This window comes from Lissotriton vulgaris, chromosome 1_1, assembly GCF_964263255.1.
Source record: "Lissotriton vulgaris chromosome 1_1, aLisVul1.2, whole genome shotgun sequence".
NCBI lineage: Eukaryota > Metazoa > Chordata > Amphibia > Caudata > Salamandridae > Lissotriton > Lissotriton vulgaris.
The window spans coordinates 1,634,804,311-1,634,823,995 of NC_141685.1; the positions used below are offsets into that span (position 1 = coordinate 1,634,804,311).

The 19,685-nt window shown below is 51.0% G+C and overlaps 1 protein-coding gene across 1 annotated transcript in view; it reads right to left on the minus strand.

The window, feature by feature from the left end:
* The window catches only part of KCP (kielin cysteine rich BMP regulator), a 694,272-nt gene that overhangs the window by 203,780 nt on the left and 470,807 nt on the right, over nucleotides 1-19,685 (minus strand). The window contains exon 42 of the mRNA XM_086918865.1: nucleotides 16,617-16,881. Coding sequence (XP_086774991.1) covers nucleotides 16,617-16,881 — 265 coding nt within the window. The remainder of the gene's footprint in view (nucleotides 1-16,616; nucleotides 16,882-19,685) is intronic.

Below are 19,685 nucleotides of genomic sequence, written 5' to 3' on the forward strand. Positions count from 1 at the left end.
TTAAGAAGCTCCGACCGTACCTCTTTGGCACCCATTTTCGGGCGCAAACTGACCACCGGCCCCTACGGTGGCTGATGCAGATGCGAGGGGAAAACCCGAAGCTACTACGTTGGTCCATCTCTCTGCAAGGGATGGACTTCACTGTGGAACATCGCCCCGGCAGCGACCACGCCAACGCCGACGGCCTGTCCCGCTTCTTCCGCCTTGGCGAGGAGAACCCCCAAGAAGATGGGTGACTCTCCCTGCCTTCGGCTGGGGGGGACGTGTGTTGGAACCGGCCTCGTGGCGTGGTCCCACTCCCCCCGCCTTGCGGACCCTGGCCAACATCGCCCCTGTCCTCTGGGCTGAAGAGACCCTCTCCAACCCTACATGAGGGCCGCCACCATGGGCGACCCCCGCTCTCCCCCCATCCGGACATGGCGACTCCGACTCGCCCACACTACGGGCCCAATACCTATCCTGGGCCACCCTCACAGGCCTCGACCCATCTTGGGCCTCCCTCATCCAGGCCTGGTGGCCTCGTCCCGACCTAGGCCGCGGCCCCGACGCAGCCCCGACATCAAGGCACCAAGATCCGCCCAGGTGGTAAATCGGCCACTTGGCACCTCACGGAGGACGAGAGTTTCGATGGGCCTTCAGCCACCCCCGGACGCCGGTTTTGATCGCCCTCCTGCCTCCCTGGGCGCTGGCTCCACCCCCCTGCTGAGTGTCTGGTCGCTCTCATCCCGGCCCCTCTGGCCCCCAGGTGCGAGGGTCCGGACATCAAAGGACTTCAGACCTATATCTGGGGCAGCACTGGAATGGGTCGGGAGTTGTATCCTGGAGTCGAGAGACACCGAGAAGATCTCATTTGAGACCTGCTGGAGCTGCCGCGGTCCAACCTCGCTGGAAACATCTTTGGAGCCCTGCTGGCGCTGCCGCGGCCCATCCTCGCTGAAACTATCTTTGGAGACCTGCTGGCGCTGCCACGGTCCAACCTCGCTGAAACCATCTATGGAGCCCTGCTGACGCTGCCGCCGCCCATCCTCGCTGAAACTATCTTTGGAGACATGCTGGCGCTGCCGCGGTCCAACCTCGCTGAAACTATCTTTGGAGCCCTGCTGGCGCTGCCGCGGCCCATCCTTGCTAAAACCATCTTTGGAGCCCTGCTGGCGCTGCCGCGGCCCATCCTTGCTGAAACCACCTTTGTAGACCTGCTGGCGCTGCCGCGGCCTAACCTCGCTGAGAACATCTCCGGAGCCCTGCTGGCGCTGCCGCGGCCCGACCCTAAGTAACCCCCCGGCTCGAGGATTGAGAGCTGAGCGCAGGGTATTCCCGTACCCGACTGGTACCAAGACTGTCCCGCTACCCGATCCCCCTAGCTACCAAAGACTTTGAGGATCCCTCGATCCCCTTGTATTGTATTGCTAAGATAACCTGCCTAGTTTACTGATAACGACTTTGAGAACCTATCCTTGTGTGGTGTCCGTCTGTAGTGGTGTAGTGTTCGACCTGTACGATCCTAAGAGGGAAACCTCACTCGGAGGCCTCTCGACCGCGCTCGGCCAGTTCTCAGAGGAGGGGTGAGACTTGGGGTGGTCTGGCAGGGAGCCCCTTCCCTCCCCCCGAAGGTCACCTTTCTAACATTGGTGGCAGGCGGTGCGATCCGAGCTGACGCAGATCGTACAGAGAACGACTCGACCACTACTAACGGAAAAACACGACCATGACTACCAAGGAAACCAGACCAACCGCAGAATTCCAGATGGAACGGCTGGAAGACTACAGCCACAAAGAATTAAAACAATTCTGCAAAGACCTGGGCATAGCTACCACTGGACTAAGCACCAAGGACAATTTCAAGGAGCCCTGCAAACTTGGGTAGACACAGGTGTAACGCCACCCCAAAGCGAAGTTATCGCGATCCCAGATACCCAACCAGAAGCCATTGCAACTCCAGCGGAGGAAAGAAATGCCAACATGAACATGGGCCTCGCCCACGAAGACGCCCGAGACAAAAGCCGGCTCCACGAGTTGGAGCTGGCCCAAATCTGTCTGGATGAAGAACTACAGTTGGCCGTGAAAAAGATAGCCCTCGAGCAATTACGACTACAAGGGGACCTAGAGGAGAAAAGAAGGCAGAGGGATTTAGAGGAGAAGAGGCTGGCGTGGTTTGAAAGAACTCGAGATCAAAGCCAAAAGCGGGGTGGCCGGTGCCTCCGAGAGCCGGAGCCCACCTCCTCCTGCAGACACCAAGGTCCACATCCCCAAGGATGTCGTCAGAGAGTACTATAAAAACGACGACATCCAACAATGGTTTAAAGCCTACGAAGTAGCCATGACCTCACACCGGATACCGCAAAAAGACTGGGGTGCCGGATTGTGGGCAAGATTTGTCAACGAAGGGAGAGACGCCCTACTACAGCTTCCCGACGTCGAAATGACCTCCTACGAGCACATGAAAGCCGCCCTTCTTACGCGCTACGGACTCACTCCCGAAATGTACCGGCAGAGATTCCGAGACTGTAAGAGAATCCCCGGTACTACCTGGGTGGAGTACGTGAACTACTACAGCAGAGCCTTAGAGGGGTGGATTAAAGGCAGCCAAGTCACCACCTACGAGCAACTGTTCAATCTCATCGTATGGGAGCACCTCTCCAACAACTGTTTTGTCGAGCTCAGGCAGCATCTCCTGGACGGCAAACTGACCGAGCCCCGTAAACTGGCCATCGAAGCCGATCACTGGGAAAGCACCCGGGTCTTCAGAAACTCGATGGGGGACCAAGGCAGAACCCCCCAGGGGTCCCACCATCCGCGAGGCGGAGGAGCTGGACCGACACGGAACCGGGACGCCCCCGCGGTGCCGTTCCCGACCACCACTTCGCCCTCCCTGGGCCGGGGAGGGACCCCCTTAGCCCAGCCGGGACCCCGCTCAAACGTCGTCTGCCAAAAATGTCTGCGACCTGGTCATTATGCCAATGACCCCAACTGCCCGATGAACCAGCGACTCAACACAACTGGGCCGCCACACCGCCAGATCGCCGCCGCCGCCCTGGTAGAGGAGACGGGCGAGGAAGAGAACTATGACCCAGAATCGACCGAGTGGGAGCCCGCCGCCATGTCCCTGGTATGTCTGGGCGAAAGAGACATGGTCCCCCGGGCCCCTATCCCGGCCAACACTCAGAAGTACAGCCAGTGGGTCACCAATAATGGACACCGGGCCGAAGCCCTCCGCGACACGGGAGCCAGCGTGACGGCCGTACGGAGCCACCTGGTGACCCCCGACCAGATCCTGCCCAATGTACTGTGCCCAGTACGGTCCGCAGACAATTCTGAAAGCCTGTGCCAGATGGCTCGCATTCCCTTCGAGTGGGGGGGGGGAGTATCGGGCCTACTGAAGGTGACCGTCTGGGATGATGCCCCCGTTGACTGCCTCCTCGGGAACGATCTGGAAAGTTCCCCCTGGGCGGACGTCGAGCGAAGAGAGCATCTGGGGATGCTCGGCCGCCCTGAATGGGCCTGTGCGGCCACCCGATCCATAACCGCCCAGGCCACCCCCCCCCCCACTCCGACCCTGAGGCCGGTCCCCAGGATCCCAACCATGAAGAGATCACCCCACTCCACGACCTTCCGGAACTAGCCCAGTGGCACCAAGAAGGTGGCCCCACACGAGAACAGTTCCGACAGGAACAGAAGACCTGTCCCTCCCTAGAGGGGATCCGACAACAAGCCACCGCGCAAAGCACCGGAAACTCCTCGGGATCCCACTGGGTCTATTGGGACAACGACATCCTCTACAGTGAGCAGAAAATTGCCGAGCTAGGGGCTCCCCTCCGGTTCCGAGACTTTCTCCTGCATCTGGCACATGATGTTACCCTCGCCGGGCACCTGGGGCAGAACAAAACGTACAGCCGCCTGGTGACCCATTTCTACTGGCCCAAGATGAGGAACGATGTGAGCAATCACTGTCGGACTTGCCCCACCTGCCAAGCCAGCGGGAAGTGGCGGAAAACTAAAGGCCCCTCTACAACCGTTTCCCGTAGTCAAAACCCCCTTCGAGCGGGTGGGGATCGATATCGTGGGGCCCCTGGAACCCCAAACATCCCAAGGTCACCGGTTCATCCTCGTCCTAGTGGACCATGCCACCCGCTATCCCAAAGCCATCCCTCTCCGGACCGTGACGGCTCCCGTAGTGGGCCGGGCACTAATGGGGATCTTCTCCCGGGTGGGCTTCCCCCGAGAAGTCGTCAGTGACCGGGGGACGAACTTCATCTCCCGCTACATGAAGTCCTTGTGGCGACAATGTGGGGTCACGTACAAGTTTACGACCCCCTATCACCCCCAAGGGAACGGACTGGTGGAACGCTTCAATCGAACCCTCAAGGGAATGATCATGGGCCTGGAGGAGCCCTTACGACGCCAATGGGATGTGTTGCTGCCCTGCCTTCTCTTCGCATATCAAGAAGTCCTCCAGAAGTCCCTGGGGTTTAGCCCCTTCGAACTGTTATACGAGCACCCCGTCCGGGGTCCCCTAAGCCTGGTCAAGGAAGGCTGGGAGGTGGCCGCCCAAGATGCTCCACCCGACGTGTACCGGTACCTCCTAACTCTCCGAAACCAGACTCGGCGGTTCCGGGAACTTGCCAGAACCAACCTCGAGGCCAGCCAAGAAGACATGAGGCGCTGGTATGATCAAAACGCCTCATCCATTGAGTTCGAGCCCGGCCAACAAGTATGGGTCATGTCCCCGGTCGAACCATGTGCCCTCCAGGACAAGTGGACAGGGCCCTTCAAGGTGGTGGAACGCAAGGGCCCTGTCACATATCTGGTGGACATGGAGTCCCCCAGGAACCCCCTTCGGGTCCTCCACGCCAACAGACTCAAACCCCACTTTGTCCGATCGGAACTTAGCCTCCTGATGGCTACGGATAATGGAACCGAAGACGACTCAGAGCCTCTCCCGGACCTCCTAAGTACCTCCGAGAAAGACGGCTCTGTGCAGGGAGTACACCTCTCAGCCACCCTAACCCCCGAGCAACGCCGAGACTGCCAAGAGCTATTGGGACAATTTGCGGACCTGTTCTCTCTCACCCCCGGAGTCACCCCGCGGTGCGTCCACGACGTCGACACCGGGGACAGCCCGCCTGTGCGGCACCGGGCCTACCGAGTCCCTGGACGAATTCGTACTTGCATACAGGCCGAAGTCACCAAGATGCTGGCTCTGGGGGTGATCGAACCCTCTGACAGCCCGTGGGTCAGCCCTGTCGTCCTGGTCCCCAAGGCCGCCGCCCCGGGCGCAGCTCCCGAGCTCAGGTTTTGTGTGGACTACCGGGGGTTGAACGCCGTTACCCGGACGGACGCTCACCCCATTCCCCGGGCTGATGATCTGATCGACCGCCTGGGGGTGGCCCACTACCTGAGCACCTTTGACTTAACCTCCGGCTACTGGCAAATCGGACTCACCCCAGGCGCCCAAGAACGCTCCGCTTTCTCGACCCCCGATGGCCACTACCACTTCAGGGTGATGCCCTTCGGAATGAAGAACGCACCCGCAACGTTCCAGAGACTGATGAATAAGGTGTTAGCGGGACTAGAAGCGTTCAGCGCCGCCTATCTGGACGATATAGCAGTCTACAGCCTCCACTGGGCTGAACACCTTCAACACCTCCAGGAGGTCCTGGCAGCCCTCCACCGGGCCGGATTAACCATAAAAGCAAGCAAATGCCAGCTCGGCCAAGGATCCCTGACCTACCTAGGACACCAAGTGGGGAGCGGCCAGGTGGTCCCACTCCAACCCAAGATCGACGCCATCCTGGCCTGGGAGCCCCCGGTCACCCAGACAGCGGTCTGAGCCTTCCTGGGGCTCACTGGGTATTACTGGTGCTTCATAAAGGACTATGGAACTATTGTGTGCTCCCTCACTGAACTCACTTCAAAGAAGCACCCACAGAAGGTACACTGGACACCTGAGTGTCAGGCCGCCTTTGAGACCCTAAAGATAGCGATGTGTACCGCTCCCGTGCTTCAAGTCCCCGACTACAGCCGGGAATTTGTGGTCCAAACAGATGCTTCCGAGCATGCTGTCGGGGCAGTCCTGTCCCAGGTCAACACCGAGGGAATCGATCAACCGGTGGCCTTCATCAGCCGGCGTCTGCTGGCCCGAGAGCAGCGTTGGAGTACCATCGAGCGAGAAGCCTTCGCCGTTGTGTGGGCCCTTAAGAAGCTCCGACCGTACCTCTTTGGCACCCATTTTCGGGTGCAAACTGACCACCGGCCCCTATGGTGGCTGATGCAGATGCGAGGGGAAAACCCGAAGCTACTACGTTGGTCCATCTCTCTGCAAGGGATGGACTTCACTGTGGAACATCGCCCCGGCAGCGACCACGCCAACGCCGACGGCCTGTCCCGCTTCTTCCGCCTCGGCGAGGAGAACCCCCAAGAAGATGGGTGACTCTCCCTGCCTTATGCTGGGGGGGACGTGTGTTGGAACCGGCCTTGTGGCGTGGTCCCGCTCCCCCCGCCTGGCGGACCCTGGCCAACATCGCCCCTGTCCTCCGGGCTGAAGAGACCCTCTCCAACCCTACATGAGGGCCGCCACCATGGGCGACCCCCGCTCTCCCCCCATCCGGACATGGCGACTCCGACTCGCCCACACTACGGGCCCAATACCTATCCTGGGCCACCCTCACAGGCCTCGACCCATCTTGGGCCTCCCCCATCCAGGCCTCGTGGCCTCGGCTCGACCTAGGCCGCGGCCCCAACGCAGCCCCGACATCGAGGCACCAAGATCCGCCCAGGTGGTAAATCGGCCACTTGACACCTCACGGGTGACGAGAGTTTCGATGGGCCTTCAGCCACCCCCGGACGCCGGGTTTCGATCGCCCTCCTGCCTCCCTGGGCACTGGCTCCACCCCCCTGCTGAGTGTCTGGTCGTTCTCATCCCGGCCCCTCTGGCCCCCAGGTGCGAGGGTCCGGACATCAAAGGACTTCAAACCTATATCTGGGGCAACCCTGGAATGGGTCGGGAGTTGTATCCTGGAGTCGAGAGACACCGAGAAGAACTCATTTGAGACCTGCTGGCGCTGCCGCGGTCCAACCTCGCTGAAACCATCTTTGGAGCCCTGCTGGTGCTGCCGCAGCCCATCCTCGCTGAAACTATCTTTGGAGACCTGCTGGCGCTGCCGCGGTCCAACCTCGCTGAAACCATCTTTGGAGCCCTGCTGGCGCTGCCGCGGCCCATCCTCGCTGAAACCATCTTTGGAACCCTGCTGGCGCTGCCGCGGCCCATCCTCACTGAAACCACCTTTGGAGACCTGCTGGCGCTGCCGTGGCCCAACCTCGCTGAGAACATCTCCGGAGCCCTGCTGGCGCTGCCGCGGCCCGACCCTAAGTAACCCCCCGGCTCGAGGATTGAGAGCTGAGCGCAGGGTATTCCCGTACCCGACTGGTACCAAGACTGTCCCGCTACCCGATCCCCCCAGCTACCAAAGACTTTGAGGATCCCTCGATCCCCTTGTATTGTATTGCTAAGATAACCTGCCTAGTTTACTGATAAAGACTTTGAGAACCTATCCTTGTGTGGTGTCCGTCTGTAGTGGTGTAGTGTTCGACCTGTACGATCCTAAGAGGGGAACCTCACTCGGAGGCCTCTCGACCGCGCTCGGCCAGTTCTCAGAGGAGGGGTGAGACTTGGGGTGGTCTGGCAGGGAGCCCATGCCCTCCCCCCCGAAGGTCACCTTTCTAACACAAACAAACCTGGGAATATACAAGTGAGACTTGGCATACATGTGATTTGATATCTGGGGTCAAATCCTTTGAGCAATAGCATGATTGTGTAGTACATAGATATTCATGAAGACTTGTTATTATGCATTGCACATTACAGCATGCCCCTAATTCTAATGTTCACCCCACAATGATCCGTACATGATAAATAGGATGGTTTTGCTTGCAGTCATTAAATCATCAAAGATACCCAATGGCAACTTTACTTTGGTCAAAGGCTTTAAACTAAATGGATTATGTTTGTCTTGATATTAAATACTCTTTCTTTAGCATGACATGCAAAAACACCGATTTTCAGAAGAAAAGATGTTTAACCCAACTTCCCAGCGCATTGCCCTGGACACTAAAATAAAATCTGTTGGGGCCCTGCCCTTCCAATCCAGCAACCTAAACTGGATTAACAAACAGGGTAAGTTGTAAATAAGATACACATCTCACAAAAATAAAACACACTCTGTCTTTTTACAAGCAAGTGCAATGAAGTTCCCCTCTAAATAATTTTACGTATGTATATTTCCCATGGGGATCACCCATTTTGCAGATCCAGAGATTTAAATCGAAAACACAAAATCTCAATTTATTGGCAGTGGGGCTAAATTCACAATAACTAATTCTATGCATCATAGCTTTATGCTTATGCTTTGTGTACATAAAACTAGACACCTGTAGCAATAATTATGCAGGCTACACACTTAAAGACTCATATGCTTTGCATAATTGCACTACCTAGAGGTTAAGACCAGAAATATTCTGAATAAGTAGAAATGTTTGCATGGGTATTGGCCATAGTCGATGACTTTCACTCAACAAGCACAATGCCTGAGTGTATCACCTCCATTTTCAGATTCTTTTGCCTGTGTTATGTTTTAATCTCTTGAAGAGTCAACTTAGTTTCCACAGTCCCCTCCACTTCTTCAAGGAAGTGCAAGGATTGCTTGTGAATCTAAAAGATGCAAAACTACTGCTACAAGTAGTTCCTTATGTAGCATGATACTCTTCATTCATATTCTTTGCAATGATGGATGGTGTAGCGGTATCCTTCCTTTGATAGTTAAGTGTGTGTTAAACTGAATGACACACCTGTGCTTCCCTCCTTGTATGATTATTTACACAATAAGTATTTGGTAAAAAGTGTTTGTGAAGGATCTTGTTGATTTGTGTAGATGACCTCCAGAGAAATGTTTCCCTCATATGCTAGGGTTGCTCTACTTTTCATTGACAGTGCCAGAGGCTTGAATTCCAGTGTTTTACCTGCAGGCATACCATATTTAAATTGTATGTACAATCCATTTGGCTATGAGAGCCTGTTATACTGGCTGGTAGTTTGATTGAGCTGCATGCGCCCAAAAACTCTGTTGAGTCTTTCTGAACTCATTTGTAGCTTGTACAAACGACTTAATAGCCCTCCTGCCATCAAGTATGGTTGAGTCTTACCTTTGCTGGTGTCTTTGGCATCTGGAAGAAAGCAGAAAGTTGAATACTTGAGATGCACCCAGTGGGCACCTTAGAGGTGCCCCCTGAAAACTAGTCCTCTAATGTGCTTGCTGACTGGTTTCATCCAGCCTGCCCCCATAGACATGCTTCTGGCACCCTGCAGGTGAGAGTCCACGCTCTCTGAGGCCAGAAATGTGTTTACACCTCCTCCTGCAGGACGGCTAATGATTTAGCATATCAAGGTTAGGGGCTTCAAAGTCCCGCCGCCTTTGCTATGTGACCCTGGCTTCCCCCCTGCCCTGAGGCCCATTTGGCACAGGACAGAAAGGGAAATTAGCTATGCGAGTAGGCGTATTGCAATACCGGGCTAGTCACACCTTAAGGTGGGCTGCCTGATGTGCTCCACGAAAGAAGGATTCCACCATCTTGTTTTTTGGTTGAATTAGGAACTCTGTGACAGGGCTATGCCTTCTCCCTATAGGAAGTGGTCATATAGGGGGTGTAATGACCCCACGGGTAACTAGCCCATTGGCTTCTACACCTCAATCCCGTAACACCCCTAAATTCAGTAAATAGGTGGCCCCCTGACACCAGAAACTGAGTTTCACCTGACTAAAGAAGAAGAAGAAGGACAAAAAAGAGCAGACAAAAACAGAAACTATGGACTTGGCGCCACACCCTGCCTGTTGGTTCCTGTCTCGACAGTTGTAATGAAAAGACTTGTCCTGCAACTGTGCATCCTGCAAAAAGTCTCAGAGGACTGCCAGCACTCCACCAACCAGCCAGCATCTCACTTGAAGTGGAGGAGCCACTTCACTGCAGCCTGCAGGCACTGACTGCAACATTTGGTTCCCTGGTCTGCTGACCACCCAGTCCACTGACACAGTGGCTAGGCTGGAGGAGGTCACCATGCCCCATAAGGTCACATCATTCACCCTACCAAGTTTAGAGACACCAGGATCCTCAGGAGCCACCTTGCACCAATACTTGGGGGGACCGGACCCCTTGCAGCAACCAAGGCTTGTTCAGTTTGCAGTCCGGACACCAACGCTGCCAAGACCCACCTACCAACATGAGATGTCAGCACCAGAGAGGCCATCATCAAGAGTGACCCTGCTGTCCTGCTTTGTCCCCATCAACAGGTTAACATACCAAGTGACAGCCTCCAACGCAAGTGACCCACCAGACAAAAGTCCTCTGCACCAAAGCCCCACCGACCAACTCCAAGCCTACAAACGATATACCCTTGCCCTAGAAACTCTCAAGTACTGTGCCCCCCTTTGGGTTTCAACAGGCTTGCCCTGATGCCCCCACTGCCTTTTTCTGTTACAGGTTTTCTCCATATACTTCAGCGGTACGGTCCGAAGCTACCCTTGCAACCAGCACCTCCTAACCCAGACACACCAGAGCAGGTAAAACAAAACTGCTGCTGTTTTTTTTTAAACAACAAATTTTCTTGAATTTTCTTCAAGAGGAGAGCCCCACAATGACCTGTAGGAGAGAAAGGATGATGTTCGCACAAATAACCACACTTCTACCATTAATCAATACCTGCCAAACATGCAGGTGAAACAATAAAAACAATATGCAGACAGTTTTTGATCTCCATACTAGTACATACGGCATAGCGGCATCAATGTTCACATGCAAACAGGGCTGCATTGCCCGGTCAAGGTGAAGTAGAGGGTGATGAGTGACAAAGATCAAAGAGGGCCACTCAGGGGTCCGTATCCGGCAGGGGGGGAAGTTCGATTCCTCAATATGTCTCCCATTGGGTCCAAATCTTCCAGTATTTTGCAGGGCATCCCCAGGCAAGGAAAATGGCTATCTGAACGCCCATACATCTGTCTAACTCAGCCTTCCCTTTATCCAAGGTCAGGGGAGATGTTGCCTTCCATAGTTGCACTATGACCCTCTTGACGATGGTAAGAGCCAGAAACAATAAGTGCTGCTTGTACCGATTCCCCCCAATGTCGTCAGTGCTATGTAAGAGGACGAGTCGGGGGTCAAGTGGGAGCTCCCATGACAGCACCTCTTTCAGGCAGGATGGAATCCTGCGCCAAAAGGGTTGCAACGCCGTGCAGCTCCATACCGTGTGCAGAAAGGTCCCCTCCTCCCGGTCACATCTCAGACATGTAGGGGACTGAATAACTCCCATTCGTATTATACCCAGTCGAGTCTGGGTATAATATTACCCTGGTGGAGGTATTTGAACTGTATTAGGCGATAGCGCGTCAAGACCAAACCCCTTGGGCTGGCGATGGGTTCTGCCCAGTCGTCATCAGTCAGGTCTGGGATGTCGGCCTGCCACGCAAGTCGTGTCTTGTCGAGGGCAGTTGGTGTGTGGGTCATCAGAGTCTAATATATTTGCCTGATCTGGTGGAGGCCAAGATCCCCCATCAGCAGGCGGCCTTCCAGGACATGAAATTCCAGGAGGGTCTACAATGTGCGAATCAGGGGGTGAGTGCATGTCGAAGTTGAAGAAAGTTGTGTCCCATGGAGGTCGAAGTAAGTCTGTAGTTGTTGAAAGGATTTCAATGTGGTTCCCCGTAACACATGCCCGAGGGTCGAGATCCCCACAAGGTCCCGCCCCCGAAACCCATTTAGGGAGGCTACTGAGTGGAGGTATGTACCCTGCCATAGGGGAGTTTTCTGTGTGAGTTTCCCATTACAGCCCATCTGTCGGATTTTAACCGACCACAGCTGTATCACAACTCTACCAGCCGGCGGCATGAACTCCATGCGTGCTGTACTGTATAATAATTGAAGGAGGGGAACCCCCTCCATTGCCGCGTGCTCTATCGAATATGCCAGATCCGTGGGGGAGTTATACCACCATTCATTCACCATGAGGATGTGAGAGGCTTCATAATATGAGTAAATGTCCGCAGCTGCAATCCCTCCACAGTATGTAGATTGCGCACAGGTGCAGGGAGCAACGCTAACTGCACCGCCATCCTTGGAGAATTTATATGTATGGCGGCAACTTGTGCGAACCAGGAGCGTGGGATAGGGTATGGGAAGTTTTGAAGATGAGCGCCTGTATAGGGAGAGAAGACCAAACTGCTGTTTCGCCATTGAGGCTTGGTAACAGTGGGGTGATATTATGCAACCAGGAGACTTTTGGGCACGGGGATAGGAAAATGCTGAGATATTTGAAACCATCTTTGCCCCGGAGAGTTGTGATGCCCATGTATCATGGCCCTGGTGCCCACACACCGGGAATAGTATATATTGGGCAGGATTTGTGTGTAAGCCCATAGTTCCTCCCAACACTCCGAGGATTTTCAATATGCGAGGCCCAGAATACCAGAGATCCGTTATGAAAAAGAGGACATCGTCCGCGTATAACGCAATGTGGTCAGATCTCGACTGTGACCAGTGAAAACTCCGGAGTACAGGGTCACTTCTGACCCATGCCACTGAGGGCTCAATTGCAAGGGCAAACAATAATGGGGACAAGGGGCGGCCCTGTCGGGTACCTCTCTGGAAGGAGCAGGAGCGATACCCGCAATACGTACAGACGCCGTCAGGTCGGTGTATAAAAGGCGTATTTACGCCAGGAAGTGCAGCCCAAAGTTGATCGCCTTCGAGCAATTGAAAGAGATACACCAAGCTCAGTGAGTCGAATGCTTTGTCAATATCGGCGAGGAGCACAGCGGCTGGCCGGCCGAGAGCCGGGGCCACTGCCATAGCATTATGTACTCTCCGAATATTGTGGCGAGTGGCTCTTGCGGCATGAAGCCCAACTGGTCGGGTTGTAAAACTGCTGATGGTTTAATGACTTTGGTCTGTACTTACCTAAAGCCCAGAAGAACAACCCTGTAACTTGATTGCAAGTGCCCATAGGCAGTATATGTTTCTGCTGTAGGATAACATTACCACATTCAAGGCTCTTTCCTCAAATCAAACAGCTCTATTATCTGTATTTCTGAAAATCGCTAATTCAAAAAGTACTTACCTAATTTTGTAGATCTTGATTTCTAAATTAATATAAAAATCTATGTTATTTTTCTAAATTGGTGTCAGATTCCCATATTGAGTGTGTGTCTCTTTTATTGACAGTGTGTGTGCAACAAATGTCCAGCACTCCTCTCTGATAAGCTTAAGGTGGATCGACCACACTACCACATATAGAGCACCTTGGGATTGTTAAAGAAAGCCCTTGTACACTAGTGACTGGACTCTCTGCACAGTGCACCTCATTTTGGTACACTCTACGAGCTTCCTACAATCCTGATGCTAAAAAACACAAACTCAATCAACATAACTAAACAGACATGCTTTACATAGCGGTGGCTAACCGACACCCCAACTTATAGCGGGCTGGAAACAGCAAAGTTTTCAATAGATGCTTGAATTTAAACAGGTCAGACTCCTTGAGTAGGTGCAGTAGCATAGAGTTCCATTTTAAAGCTACTGCAGTGGTAAAGGCCAAGCCAACCAGTCTTTAAATTAAAATTTGGATTTTTCAGAAATAAGGTGTTTCTGGACCTCAAAGTACCACTGTAAGAGTACCACCAAAACCTGTGGAGTAAAAGGGATTGATCAGGAGTAAAGATGGCTGTATACATCCAACACATTGATTTGAAGAATATATGCTTTGTCACTGGCAACCAATGCAGTGAAGGCAGGGCCAGACCGATTTCATTCCTATCATAAAGGCTTAGTGCTGGTCTTTCAGCATAGTTTCGGATTACATATAACGTCTGAATCGAAACTGCTGGATGGTCAAGATAAACAGTTACAGTAATCTATGCAAAGTGACACAAAAGCATTCAAAATGTAGACCTTGTGAGGGGATGGAAAAAGATAAAGGACAGGTTTCAGCGAATGCAGTTGAAACAAACAGGATTTAACAACTGAAGAAATGTCCTGTCTTCCTTGGCATTTTGGAAGAAGCCATTATGGAGATGAATTCTTTCTTTATTGGCAGAAGGTCTGTCATTTTGCCTTCAAGCCTAGGTTTTTGTTTCTGGACATCTTCTATTGCAGGGTTGTGGACTTTATCTTTCCTCCAGGCTAAATCCTTTTTCAAGGCCAAGCAGGTGTTTTAGGCTTTTTCAACAGATCGGCATGTTTTTTTTGCTTTGAGCCACGTGTTGAGTGTGTATGCTTTTCAGTCATTGTTGACCTCAATGTCGACGGTGTTGTTTTTGACGTGTTGTTTTTGACGTGTTCTCTGACCCTTTTGGTTCTGAAGTCTTATGTCCATGAGGCAGTTAGATTCAGCTTTATCAGCACCAGAAGTATGTTTTTCATGGTATCTCCATCTGTGGTGGATGTCTGCATTTGATTTTCAACTTATATACTCTAAAGAGTTAGAGCCGTCTCCATCAGACAGGCCTTATTTGGCTAAACTTTGTTCTTCAGGGTGGGACATAGAATGATGTGCCCAGCATTATTCACTTATTTTTAGAGTACTTGTTTTAAAAAATCACAGATCTCAAATGTATGGTCCTTTGGTAGGCAGTGATTGCATTTCCTATGACCATCCAGCAAATTTTCTGTGGCTCTTAGAGCAAAATGTAAAAGTTTTTTTTTCGATGGCCCCTAAAGTGAAGGTATCAAAAGGCCTCCAAGATAAACAAAACCCCCGGAAAGCACATTCTCTGACCTACTAATGGTCAAATCTCCTCTGGGTTTAATTCAGTGTTATCTCCTCTGTTTGTGCACATGCCTCACCATCAAGTGTCCTATCACCAGTGTTCTCCATTATACTTCAACTCAATACTCGCAGCAAGATTTTTTGCTTTCAATCGACAGAAAAAAAGAGTCTGAAAATAGAGGTTACACCCTGGGGTACTGTGGTCTTACACTCAAATTCACAGTCTCCTCCGATCACTGATGCCTAAAGTGAAAAGTTCTACCTCTTCATAATGTTTACAGACACAAGCACAAGATGGCAGAATAATGCAAAGGATGTGAATCTAGAAGAGGTTCACAGTACATAACTCATCATTCTCAGGTGTTCACAGAATCCTAATAAGTGTGGGTGGCATATGAGTGGGATGGGTTTGCTGTGTGCTTGTCTGCTCATTGCTCAGAATGAATGCTTACTGAATGTTCAACATCTGAGACTATTTAACTGGTAGACAGGTAGTACTGTGATATAATGGGCTGAGCAAGGAAGGCATGTAACTCCTGGAGCCCTATAGGGCGCACTTTCCCTGTGTACGCCTCGGTGCACCTTAAAACAGGTGCGTTGGGTGCAAAAAGGGAAAGTACGCCCTATTACATTGAATGCGCTGCCCCCAGGGAAGGCATGAAGTCATGCTGCCCCCAGGGTGGCACATTCAAGTGAAAAATGAAACAGCTTTGAAGCAGATGCTCTGTGTTTCGCTGTACAGGCAGCAACCCGCCTGCATTTTTAAGAGGGGGCAGGGATCCCCTTGCAGGTAGGTGCAGTGAGTGACTGCACCTGCCTGCAAGGGGATGTCTGGGGAGTCAATAGGACCCCATTTCCCCACTCCCAAAGGGCTGCCATCAGGGGGCGCACTGACAGTACACCACGTTTTAGGTAGTGCACTCTCAGTACGACTCCTGACAGCTGCTGTGCCTCAGCGCCTGCATTCAAAATACAGCCGAGCGCAGAAGTAAAGCTATTCCCTCATTTGCATGGGAACACCCTCTGGTGATAGCGCTGGTGCTATATGTGCACCAACGCTCTGTATTACAGAAAGGGCCGCACAAGTGTCTGCGGCACTTTCTGTAAAACCAGAGTGCCCTAAGGGCACACAGGCAAGTGCATATACTCGTTGTGCCCCCGGGGCATTTTCCATAATCCGGCCTCTAGGCCCATATTACAGAATACTGCTTCTTCTTTGTTTGGGCCAGGCACACTTTTCAAAGGTGCACCCTGTGCAAACAAGGAGAGTGCTCCATGTTATATTTAATGCACTTCCCCCACGGCAGCCGATCAGTCGTGCTGCACTGAAGGCAGCGCATTCAAGTGAAATACGGAGCGGCTTTAAAGCAGCTGCTCGTGTTTCACTGTGAAATCAGCAACCCACCTGCACTTTTAAGGGGGATTAGGAGTGACTGCACCCGCTGCAAGGAGATGTCTGGGGGATCCTCTTTCCCCCTCCAGAGGGCTGCTATCAGGGGGCGCACTGACTGTGCAACACCTTTTAGGTGGCACACTGACAGTGCCCCTCCTGACTGCTTCTTTGCCTCGTGCCCCGTCTATAATATGGTGTGGGCGCAGAGACAAAATCCCTCTGATAGTATTACAGAAAGGATTGCACAAGCATCTGTGGCCCTTTCTGTAATATCAACGTGCTCCAGGGGACGCGCAAAGTGGGCACATATGCCCATTGTGCCCCTGGGACACTTTCCATTATACTGCCCCTGATGTGTTAATCAATACTACATGTACCTGTGAACAGTTATTAAAGGAGTTTCACATGAAAATTACTTACCTTGGCATTCTGCGCAACACTGGCCTCGTCTGGTAATGGGACTGGCACATGTGGTCTGTGGGCACACCAGAGTGGTGCACAGCACATTGCCACTGAGGCAGCTGCAGCGCTGGCAGGCATCAGATGGTGAAGTAAAGGTCTGGCGATTGGCATATTCCTGCCCCTGGAAGAAGCAGCTGTCACAGGTGGGGCAGCAAAAGGAGGAGGGGACAGGATGGGTGCACTGCTGAGCACATGGATTACGAAGGCATGTCACCACTTCATTCTGGAAAATGATGAAACAAGAGAATTAGATACATCAGGCTGCTAATCAGTCCATAGCACTTTTTTTTACAGCCGTATTTTGACAGTCAGGTGAACCCAACTTTTCTATGCTTCACTACTTTCCATCTTAAACAGGGAGTCCGTCCGGGTTCTTGACGTAGCCTGGCCCTGCATAATGTGTACTAAACACCTTTGACCCATATTGTGCAATTCTTTGGTTTCTCAATTGTATCCTACGCAGAAAATACACAGCTCCCTTTACATAGATCTAAGCAAGTCGCTTACTCACAGGCGCTCTTTAAAGATTGCTTATCATCGGTTAATAAATGGATGACCAAGAGCTGTCTGCAATTTAATTTAACTAAAACCGAGATTCTGTTTTTTAGAACCCCTGACTCCATTTGGTCCCATTCATTGTGGCCTTTGGATTTAGGTCAGGCTTCTATTCCTTCAACCAAAACCAGAAACTTTAGAATTCTCTTTGATCAAGGCTTGCCTTTTACACCTAAGATTATGGCAGTTAGCTCATCCTGCTTTGTTCTTTTGAAAACCCTTAGAAAGGTTCGTGATTTTCTACCTGTGGTTTGTTGGAAACCCATCATCGAGGCAGGGAACACATCTAGGTTGGATAAGGATTATGGCAACTCACTTTACCTAGGGCTCCTGAAATATGTCATTCAACAACTACAGACAGAACAGAATGCTGTGCCTTGCTTAGTCTTAAAACGAACAAACCACCTTTTGGTTCAGAGTCACCTCGACGGCCTTATAGTGGCTCCTCATTCATAAGAAGGTTCTTTTTAAGACCACTTACAGAGCATTAACTGAAAAGGTCATAGTTTTGAAGGATGGTGCATTTGTACAGTCCGGTGATAGTTTTAAGATCTTCAAAAATTAAATTGCTCACAGTACTTACGTTTTGGCATGCAAGAACAGGTAGGCGTTCCTCTTCCTTCCTACCCGCCAAACACTGGTACCTTCTCCCAGTTGACCAGCGTATGGCACCTACCATTATGATGTCCGAAAAAACGGTAAACCTAGGTTTTTTGTCTTGATTAGTCTTCCATTTGTTTAGCTTGCATTATCTCTAGCATGGGGACGTTCCTTGGCGTAGCTGTTTGTGCTTTACAAGATTTGTATGCCTTAATTCATTCTGCGTTACATCTTTCTGCGTGTGAGAAAGCATTTTGTAGCTTCAAATGCACTTCCAAATATGCTTGGTGAATGAAGCATTTCAGTAAAAAAAGGAATGCACTAATAATGATGATCACTACTATCTTTTTTCATTTTCCCAGGTTGTCCTAACTACATAGCATTATTGATTCAATTAAACAGTTCTGCTTATTGAAGTCTGGCATAGCCTTACATGCTCTTGTAAAGAAGTTAGGAATATGAATTTACTTGTCCACTCCATAAAGCATGATAATGTCCTAGATCATCCTAAGTCTAAAATCCTACAACAGCTACTAATTAAATCAACTCAACAATCAAAGAATCCCATGATGATCTAACATAACAATCAGAAATCAGACTCGGGTCAATGATCGAATTCCAGAGACTGGGGCATGAAGTTGTCCAAATTCTGACAGCTCTGCAATGTCATCTTAACAGCAATGTACGGCTACAGAAATCTCAGTAAAAGACCATAACACTGGCACCCGGACAAACACTGCATTATTGTTTTCTTCCCAAAGGGGTAGATCTAGGATTACAGAAGAATGGTGGCAAGGGAAGATGTAAAGGTCACCAGTGGAGATACAGTTAGGGTACTAGTTATAAGCTCAGTGGTTGAGACAGAAAAGATTATGTCATTGCCTCTAACAGTCAAGGGTTTAAGATGTAAATGTCTAAAATACTACATCCTACAAACCAGGAAGACTCAAGACCATGAGAAAAATGTCACGGATCTGGTACATAAGAGGTTAGCAGCTCAGAGAGATCAACCAACAATCCTTTATTTATTTATTTATTTTAATATGCAGTGAACACAGAATACATAACATAGGAAATGAAAAATACAATGTGTAGCAACCCCCCTAACCCTCCCCCCGGCTTAGATTTTACAAAGAGTGTCAGATCATCCAAAGCCTAGTCATATAAATCATGTTAGAGCAGAAGTGTCAAAGTCCAAGGTATCCAAATACAATATAAAATGCTTCTCAGAGCAATTAGGTAGAAAAAATGTCATCACATTGGCTAAAATCACATGATAAAATGACCAGTGCACCAACACTTCATCGGACTGAGAGCGCCACAACAGGGATACAAATTGATAGTTATAGCTTGGAGCATAAGCTAAGGTGACCAGTGCAACAGTACATCCATAAGAGGGAAAGCGCCACAGCAGATTATATATTAAACAATGTAGCAGGAAGCGATGGACAAAGTGACCAGTGCAATAATTCAGCTAAAAAGATGGAGTGACACATTCAAGTAAAAAGGTTTCCTAATTTGGATAGAGACAATCTTTAAGCACTATCTTCGATTGCTTTGGGGTTTGACCGGTTTAACCAACAAGTAAGAGGCTCCCAGATGATTAACCCTTTTCCCTTGCCCGGTGACCCTTTGTGGAATAGATTGATTTTTCAAGAGAAAAGATTGAGTAAAACCGAGCAAGTCAATGCGCGAACAGTGGGGGATCAGGGTCCAGTCAGGCTGTTGCAATGCACAGCCTGGAGGTGGCCATGGCGACGAATATTAAGGCCCCCCCATTCTTTCTGTCTATTGAGCTCTGTATGCCAAGTAAGACAATGGAGGGCATCAGAAGTACATTTGTGAGTAGCACTTGACAAGGGAAGGATTGAA